Source organism: Hyla sarda, chromosome 6 (genome assembly GCF_029499605.1).
Source record: "Hyla sarda isolate aHylSar1 chromosome 6, aHylSar1.hap1, whole genome shotgun sequence".
In the NCBI taxonomy this organism is placed as follows: Eukaryota; Metazoa; Chordata; class Amphibia; order Anura; family Hylidae; genus Hyla; species Hyla sarda.
This window is the reverse complement of record NC_079194.1, coordinates 199,305,010-199,323,572: the sequence shown is the minus strand read 5'-3', so window position 1 is coordinate 199,323,572 and position 18,563 is coordinate 199,305,010. Positions and strand designations below refer to the sequence as shown.

Sequence of the window (18,563 nt, the reverse complement as noted above, 5' to 3'; positions counted from 1 at the left end):
TACAGTTAATCTATGCAAAGTTTGTTCAAATTATTATTTAAATCAATACATTGAAAGGGTCACAGTCTCTTTACTGTAGTAAATGGTGGGGTTCGTAGCACACAGAATGCCCTCTTACTTCACTGGACTGATGAGAACTTTTGACATGTCTCTGCCCCCGTTTCCCAAATGACCATTATGTTTTATGGGCCTGTGTTCTAGATCGTTGTTCATATAAATAATAGGTAAAGACTAGAGCCTCAGCTCTCTAGACTCTACGAATAGTCATGGGAACAATAGACCTGATGGGATATATTAAACTAGAATCATGAGAATAAAAGATAGTCTAGAACTCAGTTAAGTAGAATTGAGCTTCAATACTAGACACAGTCCCAGGACTGGACTGCCAATGTGTTTTGTAAAATTATAAAGGATCTTTACCAAGCTACAAATGATCATCGATGATTCCAGTAAAGTAATATATTTTAACAAATGTCCATTTTTTTTCCATGAATAAACTGCAGTGTTGCTGTAATAAAATGCTAATCTTTTTTATTTGGCTTATGATTGGGGTGTATTAAATATGTACTTTATGGTGTTTTCCTAAGTGTTAAATTATTACTTTGTAAATGGGCTAACAAGAAAATTATATTTGTTTTGCAGGTCAGACTATGATGATTGGCGGCCAGCCCTGGCAAGTTTGTTGCAACCCATCCCGTTTCCCAAGGAGTGAGTATAGTGTTGTGAATATCTATTATCTGCTTATAAATTATAAGGACTTTAGGGAGTTCTATATAGCATGTTCTTACCTATCTTTTTATTTTTTTTATGGTGTGTGAACATGGAGTAGATGTTGTTTTGGTCAGATAGTTACTTATGTCTAGAAGACAGTTACAATGTTGTACACTAGACTTTACTTAAAGGGTACCTCTCATGAAAAAAACTTTTGATATATTATAGATTAATGCATGCAGAATAACTTTACAATTGCATGTTATTAAAAAAATATGCTTCTTTCTATTTAATTTTCCACTTTGAAGAAATGACCACTAGGGTTCTCCCTACCAGTCCTGGCAGCAAGCATTTCAGACTCATGTTGGAGTCCTAAACACTACGAGCTGCCAGTCTGCTTTGTTCACAAAGGAGAACACTTAGAGCTGCCAGCCTGCTTTGTTCACAGCCTGTTTGGCTGTGAACAAAGCAGGCTGGCAGCTCTGAGTGTTTAGGACTCCAGCATGAGTCAGAAATGCTTGCTGACAGGACTGATCGGGAAAAATACAATAGAAAGAAGCATTTTTTTCATTAACATGCTATTGGAAAGTTATTCAACATTCATTAATCTAAAATATATCAAAAGTTTATTTGATGAGAGGTACCCTTTAACCATCTGAAGAAATTATTCCAGCAATACCAGTACCACAAGTTTGCCTCTTCAGCTGCTAACACACTGAGCACTTTTATATTGTTACAAACAGCAATCAGCAAAAATAAAAGTACAATTCTCAACATATATAAATATAGGTATTGTGACTATATACAATTGTGATTGGTCCCTTGTTCAGTAAAGTAGAAATAAATGAAACCGTGATGTTGCAGAATTTAGCATTGTGACAGTTTTTATTTTATTTTTTTTATCGCAAAAGGCTATGTTACAAATGGCTTCTGACTTTGAATATAATTTTATGCAAATTATATGTTTTTCTGACACATTACTTTTTCGTATCGTATAATTTCATAAAATGCAGTTTTGTAAAATTTGGATTTAATCATACATTATGGTGCCATTCACTTCTTTGGGGGCACTGTGAACATTTAGCTTAGGGATCTGTGTGGTTCCAGTAGTAACTTATGAACCCTAAACAACTAAATCTTTTGTCGTTGTGAGAAAACATTTTCAAGCTAAGTCTGCATTCACACATTGAGCTATGGATACATACATATGTCCATATTACAAGACACATGTCCCAGCCCAATCTGGACTTAGATATACATAAATAATCTATCTGTAGAATACACTATTGGCAGAAGTGGCAGCTGTTCTTTTCTTGTTTGCAAATGGTGGCATTGGCAATACTGCGTTGTCATCCCTGATCTCAAACTTTATTACTGGGTGGCGGCTAATCCATATAGCGCAATGGGATTAATTGGATTTAATCTCCTATTCTTGCAATAGTTTCTCCTTGGTATATAACCTGATCATCCAGATCTCCTAAAATTAGGTAACAGTGTCATACCTGTAAGTACATAGGTTGCAGTAACCTTGGTCCTAGAACTTTAGAGGGCCTGAGGGTTTCTCTGCCACATAAAACAGCTGTACTATACTTGGCAAGACAGTGGGGAAAGGGTGCCCTGGCATAGACACAGAAATTCATGCATTGAATGTTAAGAAATTTGCCCTAAAACATCATAGTGGGTGCAGCCCTGACATCTCATTTTGGGAGTTGAGGGTCAAAACAAATCCCCCATGTATACAAAGCTCATTTGAGAGGCATGTGTTCTTGTTTTGGTGGAACTGAAGCAGTATATTTGCTTCTGAAACAACAGTAATCCTTGAGGAGTGGATTAATGAGCATTTGTCTTTGAAAAAAAACTAGGCCCCGTGGAGAATAGCTATTAACAGCTGTAATTGTCCCATTTACCAACCAACTATACTCCAGGGCCCTTCTTACTTTGTTCATGGATCAGTTTCAGCAAAGTGACTGCAGGTATTAAAGTTAGAGGCAGCAAAAAAACCTACTGTCGTCATTTGGCCAAATTTGTCTTTCAGCAATGCACGCGGGACTGCATTATTCCACTGTACGTGATGCAACTTACTCTGCAATGTCACCTATAATTGCTTTGTCATTCTCATTAATGGAGATGTGACCGAGCTTTAATTAAGTCACTTGGGTTCTCTGACAAAACAAAAGTAGTCACAGAATAAAGTTTATGAGCGTGTGGTGAGAGGCTGGCACAATGGAGGAAAGCCATAGACTGAAATAGAAATGTTTACATGAAAAAGTTTCCCCTTCCGTGATAGGTCATGTGTTCGTGCTGTTCAAACACTCTTAGCACTGTCTGTAAAGTGTGCACATCAATAAAGTGAGGATTATGTCATACAGGGCTTCCAAGTACTCAAATGTAAGTTAATAGATGTTAGTGAACAGTTTAGATCCACCCGTCCACATAGGAAAAGTGGTATGTATAATAGATTGTCACAGGGAAGTGCAAAGGGCTAAAACATAAGTTTTATTTCAACATTATTTATAATGGCAACAATACATCGGAAACAAAACATAACTTCTATTTCAACATTATTTATAATGGCAATAATACATCGGAAACACTGCTGGAGGGTTCATTTTATGTGGAGATAAGTTATATTTTAGCACAGTAATAGTGATAATACACTTATACATGACTTTTTAATTCGGATAGAACATTAGCTCTGTGTAACTGGTATTACCCATGCGTTAGCTATCACTTTGCAGCATAATGCACAATTACACATTTACAGCACTTATCAGCTATTTTTGTATCCTAGAAACCATGTTGCGGAGGATCTCAGGATCTTCTCTAAGTCATTAGAAAACATGTGCAGGAACACATGAAGCCCCAAGCCAGACTCCCCCCCCCATCACCACCTGTTGAGGCACATTACTAATAAAACAAACAAGGAGTTACCTAGGTATCCAGGCTGCAGTGCTGAAAAGCTGTGGCCACGGCCCTAATTCATCTTATCCCCTATCCAAAGGATAGGGGATAAAATGTATGATCGCAGGGGTCCCACCGCTGGGGACCCCCGCGATCTGTCATTAAGCACCTACCTTTGTGAGCTCTCTGCAGCGCAATTCTCCGGCCCTCTGGTCGTCACGCTTCACACTCGGAGCTTCCAGGGCTGTGGAGAGCTCACAAAGGTGGGTGCAGAATGATAGATCGCAGGCGTCCCCATCGGCAGGACCCCCACGATCATACATCTTATCCCCTATATTTTGTATAGGGGATAAAATGTATTTGGGCCGGAGTACCCCTTTAATGCTAGTCATGGCCTGCTAGTGCATTGTATGTGATTTGACCTATACAGATCACTATAAAAGTGTGGAGACTGGTATGTACCACAATCTGGCATTGCCACAAATATTGTTCCCTATTTTACTTTAGAAAACAAGGCAGCCAGAAACAAGCTCTTTACTTAAAGGACTTTCTCAGTAAGTAAATGAGTAAAATCAGATGCATATCAAGTACATTATGTACAGAATACAGAGGTGCTGGCTGTCATGTAAAATAACTTACATGCCCTGTACTGTTCTTTTCCTCCATTGAACTGATGAGAGTTGGTACTGTGTTAGCCTTAGAAATAGAGGATCTTACAATGCCAGATGAAGGTCTTAAAAGCTTGCAGTGTATATCCTCTCAGTTAGGCAATAAAGGTATTATTACTATTCCATTTATCTCCATCAAACTGAATGCTTCCTTGTTTTGTCTCCAGACCATGACCATGTTGTGTGGTTTGCACAAAGCACCTGCACAGTTTGTAGATTCTCCTAGTGTTTACTGTGACCAGAGGCATAGTTTGTAGCTTCTGGGCCCCCATGCAAAACCGGCAACAGGGCCCCAATTATAATACTGGTCTTTTATGGGGCAGATGTGCTTTGGGGCCCCCTTAGGAATCAGGGCCTTGGTCTCTATAGTTACGTCACAGTCAGGGGCACAATTACTATGGAATTACTGAAACTGCACAATGGGGAAGATTTATCAAAACCTGTCCAGAGGAAAAGTTGCAGAGTTGCCCATAGCAACCAATCAGATCGCTTCTTTCCTTTTTCAGAGGTATTTTCAAAAATGAAAGAAGTGATCTGATTGGTTGCTATGGGCAACACAGCAACTTTTCCTCTTGACAAGTATTGATAAATCTCCCCCAATGTGTCTAGATTTGTTTAATCTGTGAAAGTGATTTCAAGAAATTTCGGAAACAACTCTGCCATATGTGAATGAAAATAAGACAAGTTACTTGTCTTGAATTGAAATTGACTTTAGTATGTGTAATAGGATTGTGAGTTCCATTAAGAGATCTCCAGCAGTAACCAGACCTTTAACAAGATGCTTTAAGAGGCGCTCTGCGGGGCATCTCAGCTTCGTTGGCATGATGATATTGGTGTAGCGCTACCCACCGGAGTACAGTTACTGTGGTGTGCGTGAAGAAGTGGCGTGATGTCACGTGCGTGACCCTGCCCAGCACCAAGTGAAGGCTGCAACAACCATATACTTTTATTATACATAACAGCCCGTTGTTAGCATTTACTTATATAGTAAATTAGGAACGGGATATATAAAAATTTATTTTTATCCACTCCTAATAAATATTTATAGCATTTACATTTTTTTTTTTAATATGTGTTGTATTGCTGTGGAGTATTAGCATGCATTACACAGTTAAAGACCATAGATTTATCATAACCTGTGTAGATAAGAGTGTTGCAGTTGCCCATGGCAACCATTGAGGTTCATTCTTTCATTTGAAAAAAGAAAAATGAAAGAAGCGATCTGATTGGTTGCTTTGGGCAACTGCACCACTCTCTCTCTACTCAGGTTTTAATAAATATTCCCCCAATTTTTTCCTCAGGGGAAAATGAGTGCACACATACATTTCTGATAAAGTGACCCACTGAAGGAAAAAAATGTGGACACCCTAGTTCTATTACATTAGTTCAGATTATTTATAAATTATCATTCATTTTTATAGTTGCTGTCAAAAGTTTGTGAAAGCAACAGGAACACTTTGAGGACTTCTGGGTCACTTGCCAGAGAAAGTCCTATGACAAGCTTGGTTCACACGAGCATTAACAGAGTCTATGGGGCTTCACGGTATTTTTCATTGCAAAAATAATTATATTTGTAGCTCTGTTCTCAACATTAATATTAACGGGGTCTTATAGGGTTCTGGTATTTACAATCTGCCAATTATGCCTGTATATTCCTGACAAGGGATTTGACAGGGTCATGCCTTGATATACATGGAAGCCCCATTTTATAGGATCTCTCTAGGATATGTTATCCCATTATGATTGGTAGGGGTCTGACTTTTGGAGCCCCCCAACTATCCTTACTATATGTTATCACTTTACAAGATAAAAAACCCTCTTGAGGTCTATTTACACGTACAATATACTGTGCATATTTAGTTTGAAGCTGTGTTCACACATTTAAAGTCTGCAGCATCATATATGCACAGGTGTATGTGTGAATACACCCTTAAACTTTTAATTTGAATTTGGGTTCCAAGTGTAATATGTGGACAGCTTTACTTTTGAAAACATGTAAGTAATAAACATGTTTCTTTTTGTTACAGAGCCCTTGCACATGAAACCTTTACAAAGTAGGTATAAATTTCTTCATAAATACTGAAATTATAAAATGCCATTATTGGACACTGTCTTTTTTTTTTTTTTTTAACAAACTTTGCATAAAACAATTGAACAAGTGAATGTTTGAATCACTAAACTATTCCTCTGGCAGTCTCAATCCACTGCAAAATCTGTCATGATTGTCAATCAAGAGTGAAGATCAGTAACATGCTGCTTATAGAAGTCTATGGAGAGAGGGAGGATGTACAGAGAGTGAGACCAACAGAGAAGCTTCACGCCCTAGTAAAATGTTTTACTGTCTCAACCAGTGCTGTATTCACCCTCAGAACTATCAGCAATATTAAGGACATTATCCAGCAGCATAGCCGTAAATCAAGCACTAGAACCCGTACTGCACTTATTCCCCTCTCCATAGACATCAATGGTTGCATGTAACTTGATCCCTTAGTGAGCTAATAACATCTCTCCACTCATCTCTCTCTGATTTTAGCAGTAAATCAGTGCAAGGTGGAGTGGGGTGGTGGGTATAGGAAAGAAAGGACTTTCACTTTAACAGTAGAGTTTGAGAAATGTTTGTTGCTATGGGCAAACAAGTCAGTTTGTCTCACAGACAGATTTATAAATCTGCCTTTATTATGATTCTTATATGAGCTTGTTCTATTGGTTTATGCCAGGTCTTAAAAGTACAGTGCAAAACATTTTTCTATTTATTCAAGTAGAATTTATCAGAAAACACGAGCACTATAAGAGAACGTTCTTTTCTCGTGGTCTTGTACAATTACATGTTATTATGTATATTGAATGGACTTCCCAGCTGAGCCAAGTAACCTGTGTTTTCTTGTCCTGCCCATGTAGGGAACTGAAATACGTCATTCAGAGATTTGCAGAGGATCCCAGGCAAGAGGTAAGAATTTCCCCAGGGCCTGATGATGGTGTTAAGAGCTGGATAGCTTGTGTTATTGTGAGTTATTGCAAGGCAGCTGTGATAAAATGCCTTATTTTCACTAACACTTATTTTCACTGTCATAGAAACAACATAACTGTCTAGATCCACCATTGTGGCAATAAAAGACGTTCTGTCATTTCACATTTTCTTTAATATATTGCTTGCTGTATTATAAGGGGCAGATTTATGAAAACCTGTGCAGAGGAAAAGGAGCAGTTGCCCATAACAACCAATCAGATCGCTTCTTTCATTATTCAGATGCTTCTTTAAAAATTAAAGAAGCAATCTGGTTGCTATGGGTAATTGCTCCACTTTTCCTCTGCACATATTTTTACAAATCTCCCCCATTGTGTTCAGTTTATATGGATAATTATCCATTCTCCATTACACTTACAACTGCTCTTAGTATAAAAGTAAAACTCTGATAAAAATGAATCTACGTAGATCTATATATGGGATCCATCCATCCCTGTTTTTACTGGTACTGGTATGGGGGAGATTTTGTGCAGAGGAAAACTTGCCCAGTTGGCCATAGCAACCAATCAGATTGCTTCTTTCATTTTTCACAGGCCTTCATAAGAATGAAAAAAGCAAGCTGATTAGTTGCTATGGGCAACTGGGCAAGTTTTCCTCTGCACAGGTTTTGATAAATCTCCCTCTATATGTGAAGGGGGAGGGGGACTCCTGAATGACACATGCTGGGAGTTGTAGTCCCTGTTGTGTGTGTGTGTGTGTGTGTATGCTAGTGTTTACAAACCAGTATGCCTCCAGCTGTTGCAAAACTACAACTCCCAGCATGCCCTGACAGACTTTGGGCATGCTGGGAGTTGTAGATTTGCAACAGCTGGAGGCACACTGGTTGGGAAACACTGTTCTAGCCTATTCAGCATACACATCATGTTACACCAGTGTTTCCAAACCAGTGTGCCTCCAGCTGTTGCAAAACTACAACTCCTAGCATGCCCAAAGGCAGTCAGGGCATGCTGGGAGTTGTAGTTTTGCAACACCTGGAGGCACCCTGGTTGGGAAACACTGGTGTATGCCCTACAGAGTTGTGGTGAACTACAACCCCCAGAAGACTACAGAGGCAGCATGCTGGTGTTATACCACAGACTGAAGACTCCTGAATGATACATGCTGGGAGTTGTAGTCCCTTTTGTGTGTGTATGACAGTGTATCCCAACCAGGTCTGATCATATTAGTGTGATGTGTATAAGGGGGCTGACCCGGGAAAATAGTAGGATGGGTAAAGGGCTGAACAAACAAACAAAACAAAAAAGAGGAGCTGCCCCAAACCAGCAAGGCATGTGGCATGCTGGGATTTGTAGTTTTCAGCACAGCAAGAAGCAGGAAATGGAAGCAAAGATAGCAAAACAAAGTGGGCGATAAAAAGACAACAAAGAACGGAAATAGAGTTGGCTAAACAACAAGAATAGAAATGAAACAAAACAAATAGGGTAAGTCACAAACGGAAAAACACGTTGACCACCAGAGTACCCCTTTAAGGAGTCAGCTTCCAGTTTAGTTTCCCAGTATCGGAAAAGGGAGGATTGCAGAGTTTTCGTCCCCTTCCTTTGTAAGTGTCGATAAAATGTGGATAAGTAGTGACATGCCGAATCTGATGACCTATAGCTATCAAAAGAGGTAGGTGCCATTTCTTTAGATATGTCAGAGAGATGAGAAGACAAAAAGGCTTTGACCTCACAGTAGGGTAGGTAGTGTCCCACCGGTATGGCATACTTCTGACGTACCTCATCGAACGTGAGAAATCGTGGCTCTGACTGATGGAGAAGGTGACTAACCGTATATAACCCCGCCTCCCTCCATCGATGGTACATGCTGTTCTCTCTTCCTTGGGGAACTTCTGGGTGACCCCCACAGGGGCATATGTTTGCTTAGTGCGAAGGGAAGTCTCATGGACGCCCTACAAATCTTCCAAGCTGCTATGGTATCACGGAGAGTTACACTATGTTTGACAGAACAGGGTAATGCTCCAAACTTAGTGTGAAGGAGAGCACCCAGAGCCCAGGAGGGCATTAGTGTTAGAGCACATATCACTTTCTCAAAGCTAGTCAGTACTGTGGCAAAAGAGGCAAGCCACGTTATAGTGTCTAATATCAGGGAAATTCAGCCCCCCCCCTTTGCCCTGGGCAACATTAATTTCTTTAGGGCAATACAGGAATGTTTATTAGCCCACAAAAACCTAGTAAATGATGAAGTAAGGGTAGTTACATCACGATAAAGCAACAGGATTGGAATAGTTTGCAACTGATAAAGAAGTTTAGAAAAACTTAGGCAGGGATTCCCACCTAAGTAACTCAGAGGTAATTTTATGTATTAAGGGAGGGAAGTTCAATGTATACAGGGAGGAAGCAGTTTTTCCAACCTAAATTCCTAAATATTTCAAAGAAGTGGGGTCAGAGCTATGGGTAAGGGGAGATCAGCAGCCGTTAGAGTATTCCCTTGTGGGGAGATATTCAATAGAACACTCTTAGCTATATTAAAGGGGTTATCCAGGAATTAAAAAAACAGGCCTTTTTTCTTTCACAGAGAGCGCCCTCCTTGTCTCCACTTTGGGTGTGGTATTACAACTTGGCTCCATTCACTTCAATGGAACTGAGTTGCAGGACCACACCCAAACTGGAGACAAGGAGGACGCTGTCTTTGAAAGAAAAAAGGCCTGTTGTTAGATTCCTGGATAACCCCTTTAACTCTATATCCAGACGCTAGTCCAAAAATCTGACAGAATATCAAAAGCGATTGGGATAGACCTCACTGGGTTTTCCAAGCATAGTAGGAGATCATCAGCAAATAAAGCATGGAAAACAACCGCACCTCCCACCTTTATGCCCCCCACTGTTGATTCTGACACCAGAAGTCTGGAGAGGGGTTCTAAGGCCAGGTTAAACAGTAGGGGGGAATGCGGGCACCCCTATCTGGTCCCTTTCTGGGGAGAGAAAATCTGATGTGGCTATCCTAGCCACTGGTGTAGCATATTAAGAAAGGATGTATGTCAAAAACGGACCTTGAAATTCCATCTGCGACAGGACCGACCACAACCATCCCCACCGTACGTGATCAAAAGCCTTTTCGGCATCTATTGATAAAATAGCAGGAGAGGCGTGACAGGCCGGCCACAGATGGATCTCATCCAAGACCACAATTACCTTGCGTATGTTGGCTACAGCTGAGCATCCCTTGACAAATCCCACCTGTCAAGGAGAAATAAGACTGGGTAAAAGTTGGGCTAGCTGATCAGCTAGAATCTTGGACATAAGTTTAAGGTCAACATTAATGAGAGCTATCGGGTGATACCTGTCAGGAGAAAGTAAATCATTCCCCGGTTTAGGTAAAACTTTAATGTATGCTGTATTCATAGTTTGCGGAATAGGAGCCCCCTGCAGGTAAGAGTTGAACAGGGACAATAAAGGGGGGTGGGGGGGTCACTTCAATCTTCACAATTTTATAAAAGTCACCTGAAAACCCGTCAGGCCCCGGGGCCTTTCCTGCTGCTAACCCCCTCCAGTTCCTCAGCCGATACTGGAGCGTTCAAAGTTGAAAGCTCCTCCACTGTGAGGGAAGGAAGATTCGCCTGGCGCAACCAATTTCGGACCGGAGTGGCAGGTGGATCTGTATTAGACTAGAGGTCCTGAAAATAGGTGTGCAATATGTCAGAGATAATTTTGGGATCTCTTTATGTCGCTCCCGCACTATCCCACAGTACTGGTTTATGGCTATAAGGGAGGGTCCCTTTGGCAAAACGTGCCAGTAATCTTCCTGGCTTATTTCCATAGGGAAACAAAAAGGCCTCAAACTGTGTGCGTGACAAATTATCCCTTTTCTCTATCCACGCGGCATAGGCCAATTTAGCTACAGACCAAACCTCCTTGGATTTGGCAAAGAGAGAAATAGTAAAAGTAGTGTAAGCTACCTGGAGGGTGGAACCCAAGGCTTGAATCTTGGAGGAAACCTTCCTTTTAAGCGTAGCAGTGTAAGCCAAAATCCTGCCTCTTAGTACTGCCTTAGCAGCGTCCCAGTAGAGTTGAGGGGAGGTAACATGGGCCCACCACCCTTTTAATAGGGTATGGAATTGCTGATCTCTAGCTAGTCCAGTGGGGAATCTCTAAATAAAATCGGAGCCACGTGGTATCAGATCAGACAGGTGTAATGCTAGAGGTGTATGGTCTGATATAACCATGTCCTCGAGACTGATGTGCTGCATCCTAGGAAGCAGGGAACTGGAACAGAAAACAGTAATCCAGTCTCGACCACGAATCATGTGTGGGGGGAATAGTGACTAAAGTCCCGTGATTCTGGATGCAGCACACGCCAGACATCTATCACGCCATTGCGAGAGGCCCAGTGGGTAAGGGGGGAGTCATGGGTGCGTCTAGTCGGTGGGATAGTTGCTCCTTCTGTCTTCCACCTCATCCATCACAGCATTAATGTCGCCTGCTATCACCTTGTGGCCCACAGCGCTATGTGTAACTCTGTCTTCTAAACCTTCTAGAAAGGAGCCAGTGTCAGTGTTAGGGCCATACACATTAAAGATTTCCACCTCAGAGGCTGTTCTAACATGGATGGAGCAGTGTAGGGTAGGGTAGTCCAGTGGTGAAAAACTAAGGATAGGGGATACGTTTGAGATCGCGGGGGGTCCGACCGCTGGGGCCCCCTGCGATCTCTCTGTACGGGGGCCAGGCTCTCCGGCCCGATAGCGGTTGTCGACCTCCGCACGAAGCGGCGGCCGACACGCCAACTCAATACATCTCTACGGCAGAGCCGGAGATTGCCGAAGGCAGCGCTTCGGCTCTGCCATAGATTTGTATTGAGGGGGCGTGTCGGCCGCCGCTTCGTGCGGAGGTCGACACGCTCCCTTCCCGCGCGCTGTCGGGGCTCCGTACAGGAGATCGCAGGGGCCCCCAGCGGTCGGATCCCCCACGATCTCAAACTTATCCCCTATCCTTAGGATAGGGGATAAGTTGTTCACCACTGGGTTCACCACTGGACTACTCCTTTAACTGCTGGCACCCCTTCAACTCGGTCAACCCACCATTTTTGCATTCTGGGGTAATCTTCTACCATCAAATGAGTCTCCTGCAACAGAGCAACATCTCCCGAAAGATGTTTTAGGTGGCAGAGAACCATGCTACGTTTCTGAGACCTCAGTCCCTTAACGTTCTAAGAGAGAATACGCATTGTGTGAGGAATTTATTAAGCCAAGAGAACCTTCCATGGCACAATAATTAAACCAAAAGCTGTCAGGCCCAAAATAAAACAAAAACAACCCCCCCCCCCACGACGTACAGCCCCAATAACCTCCCAAAACAGAATTGACAAATAAGAGTGTAGCACAACCCCATGAGCCTCCTCCGACACCAGGGTCCCCTCTGCTCTCTGGACATCCTCTCTTCCCATGCAGTGCACAACTAACAAGAGAGCGCCCCCCCTACCCCATATAAACCATATGAGAGGGAAATGGAGAATAAGTCCTCATCGCCTAACCCCCCTCCCCCCCCTCCTAAAGGAATATGTCTGAATTCTAGCGTTGCATCCCTCAAAGTAGGGCACCCCACTATTTTGTCAAAAGGGCAAAATCACAGCTGATCCCCTCCCCGGGATTAAGAAACAATGCCTCCAGGCAAGTCATCAAAGCATAGAGACCATGCTATTATAGTGGCCAAGGCCCTTAGGAAATGCAAGAAGGTGTATATCCAAAAACAAGAGACATAAGTGCGCTATCCCTGTTCCCCCTTCTTTGCTGTGATACAAAATGGTGAGACAGGTCGGAGAATATGAAATAACAATATGTATAGAACAATTTTTATTTTTAATTTTTTTTGTACTATTATGGTCCCCCCTCTCCCCGTTCCCACCTCCCCCCCAACTAATCTACATCTCCTACCCCCTCTCTATTCCTTATGAAACCTCTCGAAGCCCCCCTCCCCTCCATAATACTCAACTGAATCACCCCCCCCCCCCTCACCAGCTAGACCACCCCTCCCCCATCTACAAAACTACAAACTGCATCAACCTGATAAACAAAAACCCAAAAGTAACATTTTCGCTGCTGGCAAAGAAGGCATCGTCTGGTCATCTAGTAACGAGGCATGTTATTCTGCTCATAACTGGAGCAATCTCTCACAGAATAGGAAAAATTACCACACATCACGTTAGGGAAACACTGGGTCAAGCAGCAGCGTGTTGCGATCCCTGGGATCTTTGGTGCTTAGGAAATTACCTCCAATCAGTAGAAAGCTGGGAAGACTGGCATCTGTCATCTGAAGATTCTCGGCGCTATTCCAAAGCTGTCAGAGCCATCCATAGGAGCTGGTCTAGGAGAAGTGGGTTTCCGTCCCAGAGAGTTCAAGAGGTTGCATAGACCTGCAGTAGCATCATCCAGGGAGCAGTAAGTTACCATGGAGCCATCGGGAAAGAAGACACGTAGCAGGGCTGTGTACATGAGGGCAAATCGTATGCAGTTGCGATAAAGGGAAGTGCAGGTTGGAGCAAACAGTTTGCGTGTCCTAGATACCTCTAGCAGCTTTGCTCCCTCAAAGATCAGAATGTCATGTCTCAGGCAGAACGCTCTCAAGATGGCCACTTTGTCTGTAAAATCCAAATACTTCACTATGACCTGTAAACAGCCTGCGGGTAGGGAACTCTCTCTTCGCATGCCTCTACTGCATAGCACCTGAACCGGAAGTCCTCTATTTTCACACTTTAAACAAACACAAATGATACCTAACTTGTAAAATAAAAATTTATATTATACCCACATATTTTCTGAAATTAGAAACCTACCATGTTGTGAAATTTCTACTCATGGTAGTTCCTACACTTCCTAAAATAAGAAGTGCACTGTTGCTACGTATGTATACATATCTACATGCTCATATCGTGATCATTACATACCTAATGTAAAACGTACAGGACCAAAAGGAAATACACAAGGCAGATGCCAGTAAACATTCAAGTCAAGTAAACTTAGTATTAGGTATATATGTGCCCATCTAAAACTCCTTTAGGCTGAGGTCACACGTTGTAGCTAATTAGTGGTACCGTTACTAATTACCAAGTGTATTGTTGCCCTGTCTGGCAGAAATCGCAGTTATAATTGCGAGTTTTAGCTAATTATATACTAAAACTAGAAAAGGAACGGAAGAGCACACTCTATATAGTAATAAACTAATTTTCCTCTAGGTACATATTTTCTCGCGGAGCAGCAGTAGTCCTTATGGTCCAACACAAGTGACACCTGTGGGGTGCATATACTAAGATGAAGTATCCGTAATCCAACAACAAAGGACGCATATATGCACTCAATGCTCAGCAGGCGTCTAAACGTTCAGGAGTCCACCTTGGTTGCCTCTGAGCACTCGACAGAAGCATCTGCATGGACCCCATGATCCCAGACTCCTGAACGTTTAAACACCTACTGAGCAGTGAGTGCATACATGGGTCTTTTTGTTTTTAGCTAATTATGTAAAGAACGGTAAAATGCATAATTTTTTTCAGCGATTTTGGCCATTTGCTGTAAAAACGCACATGGTAATTAGTTGGGTACCTCCAGTAAACCGCATTGTGTCACCACAGCCTTTGAACCCCTTTCGAGATTGGATAGTCAAAGAACAGGTCAACCCCCTTTACCAGTTACAGAGGATAAAATGAAGAAAAGCTGCTGTAAACCCCCCTATGGTCACAGGAGAGAAAAATGTTAATGTTTTGCAAAATTTGTGTTGAGACTTGGTAACCATTGTGATGCTTGGTGTTAAACAACTTGCAGACAGCTTTCTATGTCTTGTGACCATTTCTTAATAGCATGAGAGAGATGTGCACCGTTCATTTGAGGTTAACCTATGACCTCATAGCATTACCACTGTCATGAAGAAATACTCCTCATTTCCTATAAACTGGGTCAGATGTTTACGCACAAAGAACATATTTATTCAAAGAGCATATGAATAGTCTGCCTCATTACCAGCAATTAAAGGAACATTTACAGTTTGTCTTTATAGGGTCCTAGCGAGAAAAACCTAAAAGGCTTCCCCATAATGACCAGGTGTCTTTTAGTCCTTCAGTCCGCAGAGCTAAATTTAAACTTTTAGAATGCAGTATTCTAAAGATGATCATTTTTACCGCAAAGTACTGTTCTATGTTATTCAATGTTTGGGATCTGTGGGCCAACCAGAAACGGGTCCTATTAATACTATATTCCAACTATACTGTTATGCTGTCATTTTATGTTTATTTCCACTACTATATATGCTTCTGGGTCAGATTTTTGGAATATTTGGTTGTCTTTTCCATGTAAGCTCTTTTTATAAGTCACCAGAATGTTATGCCTGGTAGACTTTTTTTTATGATAAAGTTGATTGTCACCTTCCTTTCTAATAATACTAGTTTGTTGAGGACTGCAGCATTTTAGATTACTTAAAGAGAATGTGTCTCCATATGTGATATATTTTAATTTTTTTTCCACATTTTTTTAATATTTTTGGAAATATTAAAAACAATATTTACTTGTCACAAAATATGAAAAATGGTTAAACTTGTCATATCTCCCACTGTTGACCAACAGTGGGAGCAAACCTGAGGAATCTGGTGAAAGCAAGGAACTTGTTTGGCTGCTGCAAAATAGACCTCGCCAGTCTACCTTCCTCCTCTGTCTATGTGCAAAAGGAGAGGGGGAGGGGGTAATGTCGTTTTCAATTCCACTGTCACCATTTTGTTGGTGTCTGAAGCGTGGTAAAAAACAGACTAGATGTCTCTTCATAGGTCACTGCTCCTCAGGGACTTCAAGAAAATGGTGCTGGATCTCCCTTTCATTTCGCCTAGCCTGTTCTATGCACATGAGCAGTAAGCAGACCATGCTTTTCTATGAGACACTCTCAGTCTTAACTTTCTTGTGCCCTGTGCCTGCCATAAAGCAAGTGTGTAGGTGTTGTGAAGTGACACACCACAAAGAGGCTACAGTAATGGCAGCCCCCAGTACACACTTTATTAATAAATAACATTAAAACTACATTGTACTAAAACTAAATACATAAATGAAATGCTTTAGCTTGATAGAATAATTTTATTTATTAAAACATTTAAATGGTGACAGCTCAGGGAATCACTGGCCGCAGCTATGGCCTGCTTGGCCTGTGATCGGCTGAGCAGCAATGGGAACCCGGTTAGGGTGGAATCTTGCCTATGTGCCACCCAAAACAAACTATGCAAAGGGCCCCCTATAGATAAGAGGAGCCCAATACATATGTTTTCCCCGCTTGTTCTTCTCATCGATGCGAGTCTCAGCTCTGAGACCCCGACTGATCATAACTTTTGACGTGTCTCTGTTACTTGTCACAGACACTTTAACATTGGATAAAGCGAACACCAAAACAGAATATGTTAATACATTTATGAATTTCTTGCATAGTGCCAGCACTGTAAATATATCTCGCTCTAGTAGTGAATAAGTAGAGCTGCTTTTCACCTTATGATGGAATAAAACATTTTCATGTTTTTTCACTATTATAGAGTGCTGCATTAAACTGCTGCTGCTTTTTATTTTTTTTTATGGTCTTGTATACTACGGGGATTATGTGGACCTTATTTCTTTTTCTCTATGCTTGCCCCTGCACTTTAGTAACTTCAGTGGAACTTCAACTCTCAGAGTGTGCTGCTGCCGTTTACTGTTTGGTATATATTTAACCCTTTAAGGACAGTTTATGTAATTGTACGTCCCATGCCCTGGTACTTACAAACTGACAGGCTGTTCACCCGCACTAAACTCAATACACTGGGTTATAGTGCGAGTGCACAGGAGGTGAGATAACAAAAAATTATTAACATATTTGGTAACGCTGCATGCGTAAATGATCGAACTATTAAAATATAATGTTAATGGTCCTGTACAGTGAATGGCGTAAACTTAAAAAAAGGCCAAATTTGCTGATTTTTGGTCACATCTCATCTATCCGCAGACAAAATAACTCATATAAGTACCGTACTTCATTTCATAATGGCGTGTGCTTACCTTTCTAATGTGATACTTCATCCCCTTGTGCCATTATTCCCCTCTTCATCTAATCCCCTTGTGCCATTATTCCCCTCCCTCTGATCCCCTTTTGCCATAATCGGATAAAGGCAAGGAAATCAGAGGGAGGAAAGAATAATGGCACAAGGGGAATAAGATGGGGCGGGGGGGGGGGGGGGGAAATAATGATTACCCACCTCCATCTTAATCCCCTTGTGCCATTATTTCCCCCCCCCCTCTGATCCACTTTTGCCATCATCCCCCCTGCCCCGTCTTAATTCCCTTTTGCCTTTTACAACCCCATCCCCCCCCCCCATCCATCTTAATCCCCCTGTGCCATTATTACCCCCTCCAATCCCCCTGGGCCAATATGAGATACATACAATAACACCCCCCGTACTGCGGTGTTACACTTAGTTTAACATGCATACCAGGCTTGTGTCTATCCCGTTCAGCAGGAGCCACACTGACAGGTGACATCCTTCTGCACTGTGACGGCACCTCCGCACAACATCGGGGACGTCACATGTCGGGCCCGGCAGGCACTGCAGCTCACGTAAAGTGGCCACGGCCGCAGCTCAGGCCACAGTACAATATAGTGACTGCGGCGTCCTATCCCCACTCTGCACTGACAAATACTGGCCAATTCGTGGCTTGTATTTGTCAGCGAATTGCCGCACCCCCACATAAACCTTGGTGTACCTCTGGTTGAGAACTCCTGGTGTAGAGGGTGCCTACTTGTTTTTTTTTTGTTTTTTTTGAAACACAACATTTTCCCTTTAAGATTGGCGTGAGTCTTGACGTCCCAGGATCCCTTTGGTGCTTGTCTGTTGTTTTTTTGTTTTTTTTTCCTTAGCTATAATATCACCGAAACTACAGTTTGTCATAGCTTACCTTTTTGGTGGGTTGTTTGGCACCATTTGAATACATTCAATGTATTTGGCATTTTATCTTTATATATTTTTTATTAACTATATCTTCCTTCAATGAAAATGGTATTTTCAACATTTTTGGGGGGGAAAACTGTTTTGTTGTAGTTGAATGGCTTTATTATAGGACGTTTTTGCAGCACTAATTTTACAAATACAGAGGAGATTACATTATTTTAATGACTGCACTGAAAATATTTCTCTATATGTATTGGAAGATTTTATGCTTTGAGTGATTTTCCTGCCAATCTGGGGGGAGATATAGAAAAGATTTTAGGAGTTGTTGCCTGTGCAGCTTTTATTATTTAAAGGGCCCCAATAAATCTGGGTATAGGGTGGGTTAT

At 41.8% G+C, this 18,563-nt stretch overlaps 1 protein-coding gene across 8 annotated transcripts in view; it reads left to right on the top strand.

The window, feature by feature from the left end:
- The window catches only part of CMIP (c-Maf inducing protein), a 182,212-nt gene that overhangs the window by 145,985 nt on the left and 17,664 nt on the right, over positions 1-18,563 (top strand). For all 8 annotated transcript variants that reach the window (XM_056526155.1, XM_056526154.1, XM_056526158.1 and 5 more), the window contains 3 exons: positions 643-708; positions 6,308-6,334; positions 7,179-7,227. In XM_056526155.1, coding sequence (XP_056382130.1) covers positions 643-708; positions 6,308-6,334; positions 7,179-7,227 — 142 coding nt within the window. The remainder of the gene's footprint in view (positions 1-642; positions 709-6,307; positions 6,335-7,178; positions 7,228-18,563) is intronic.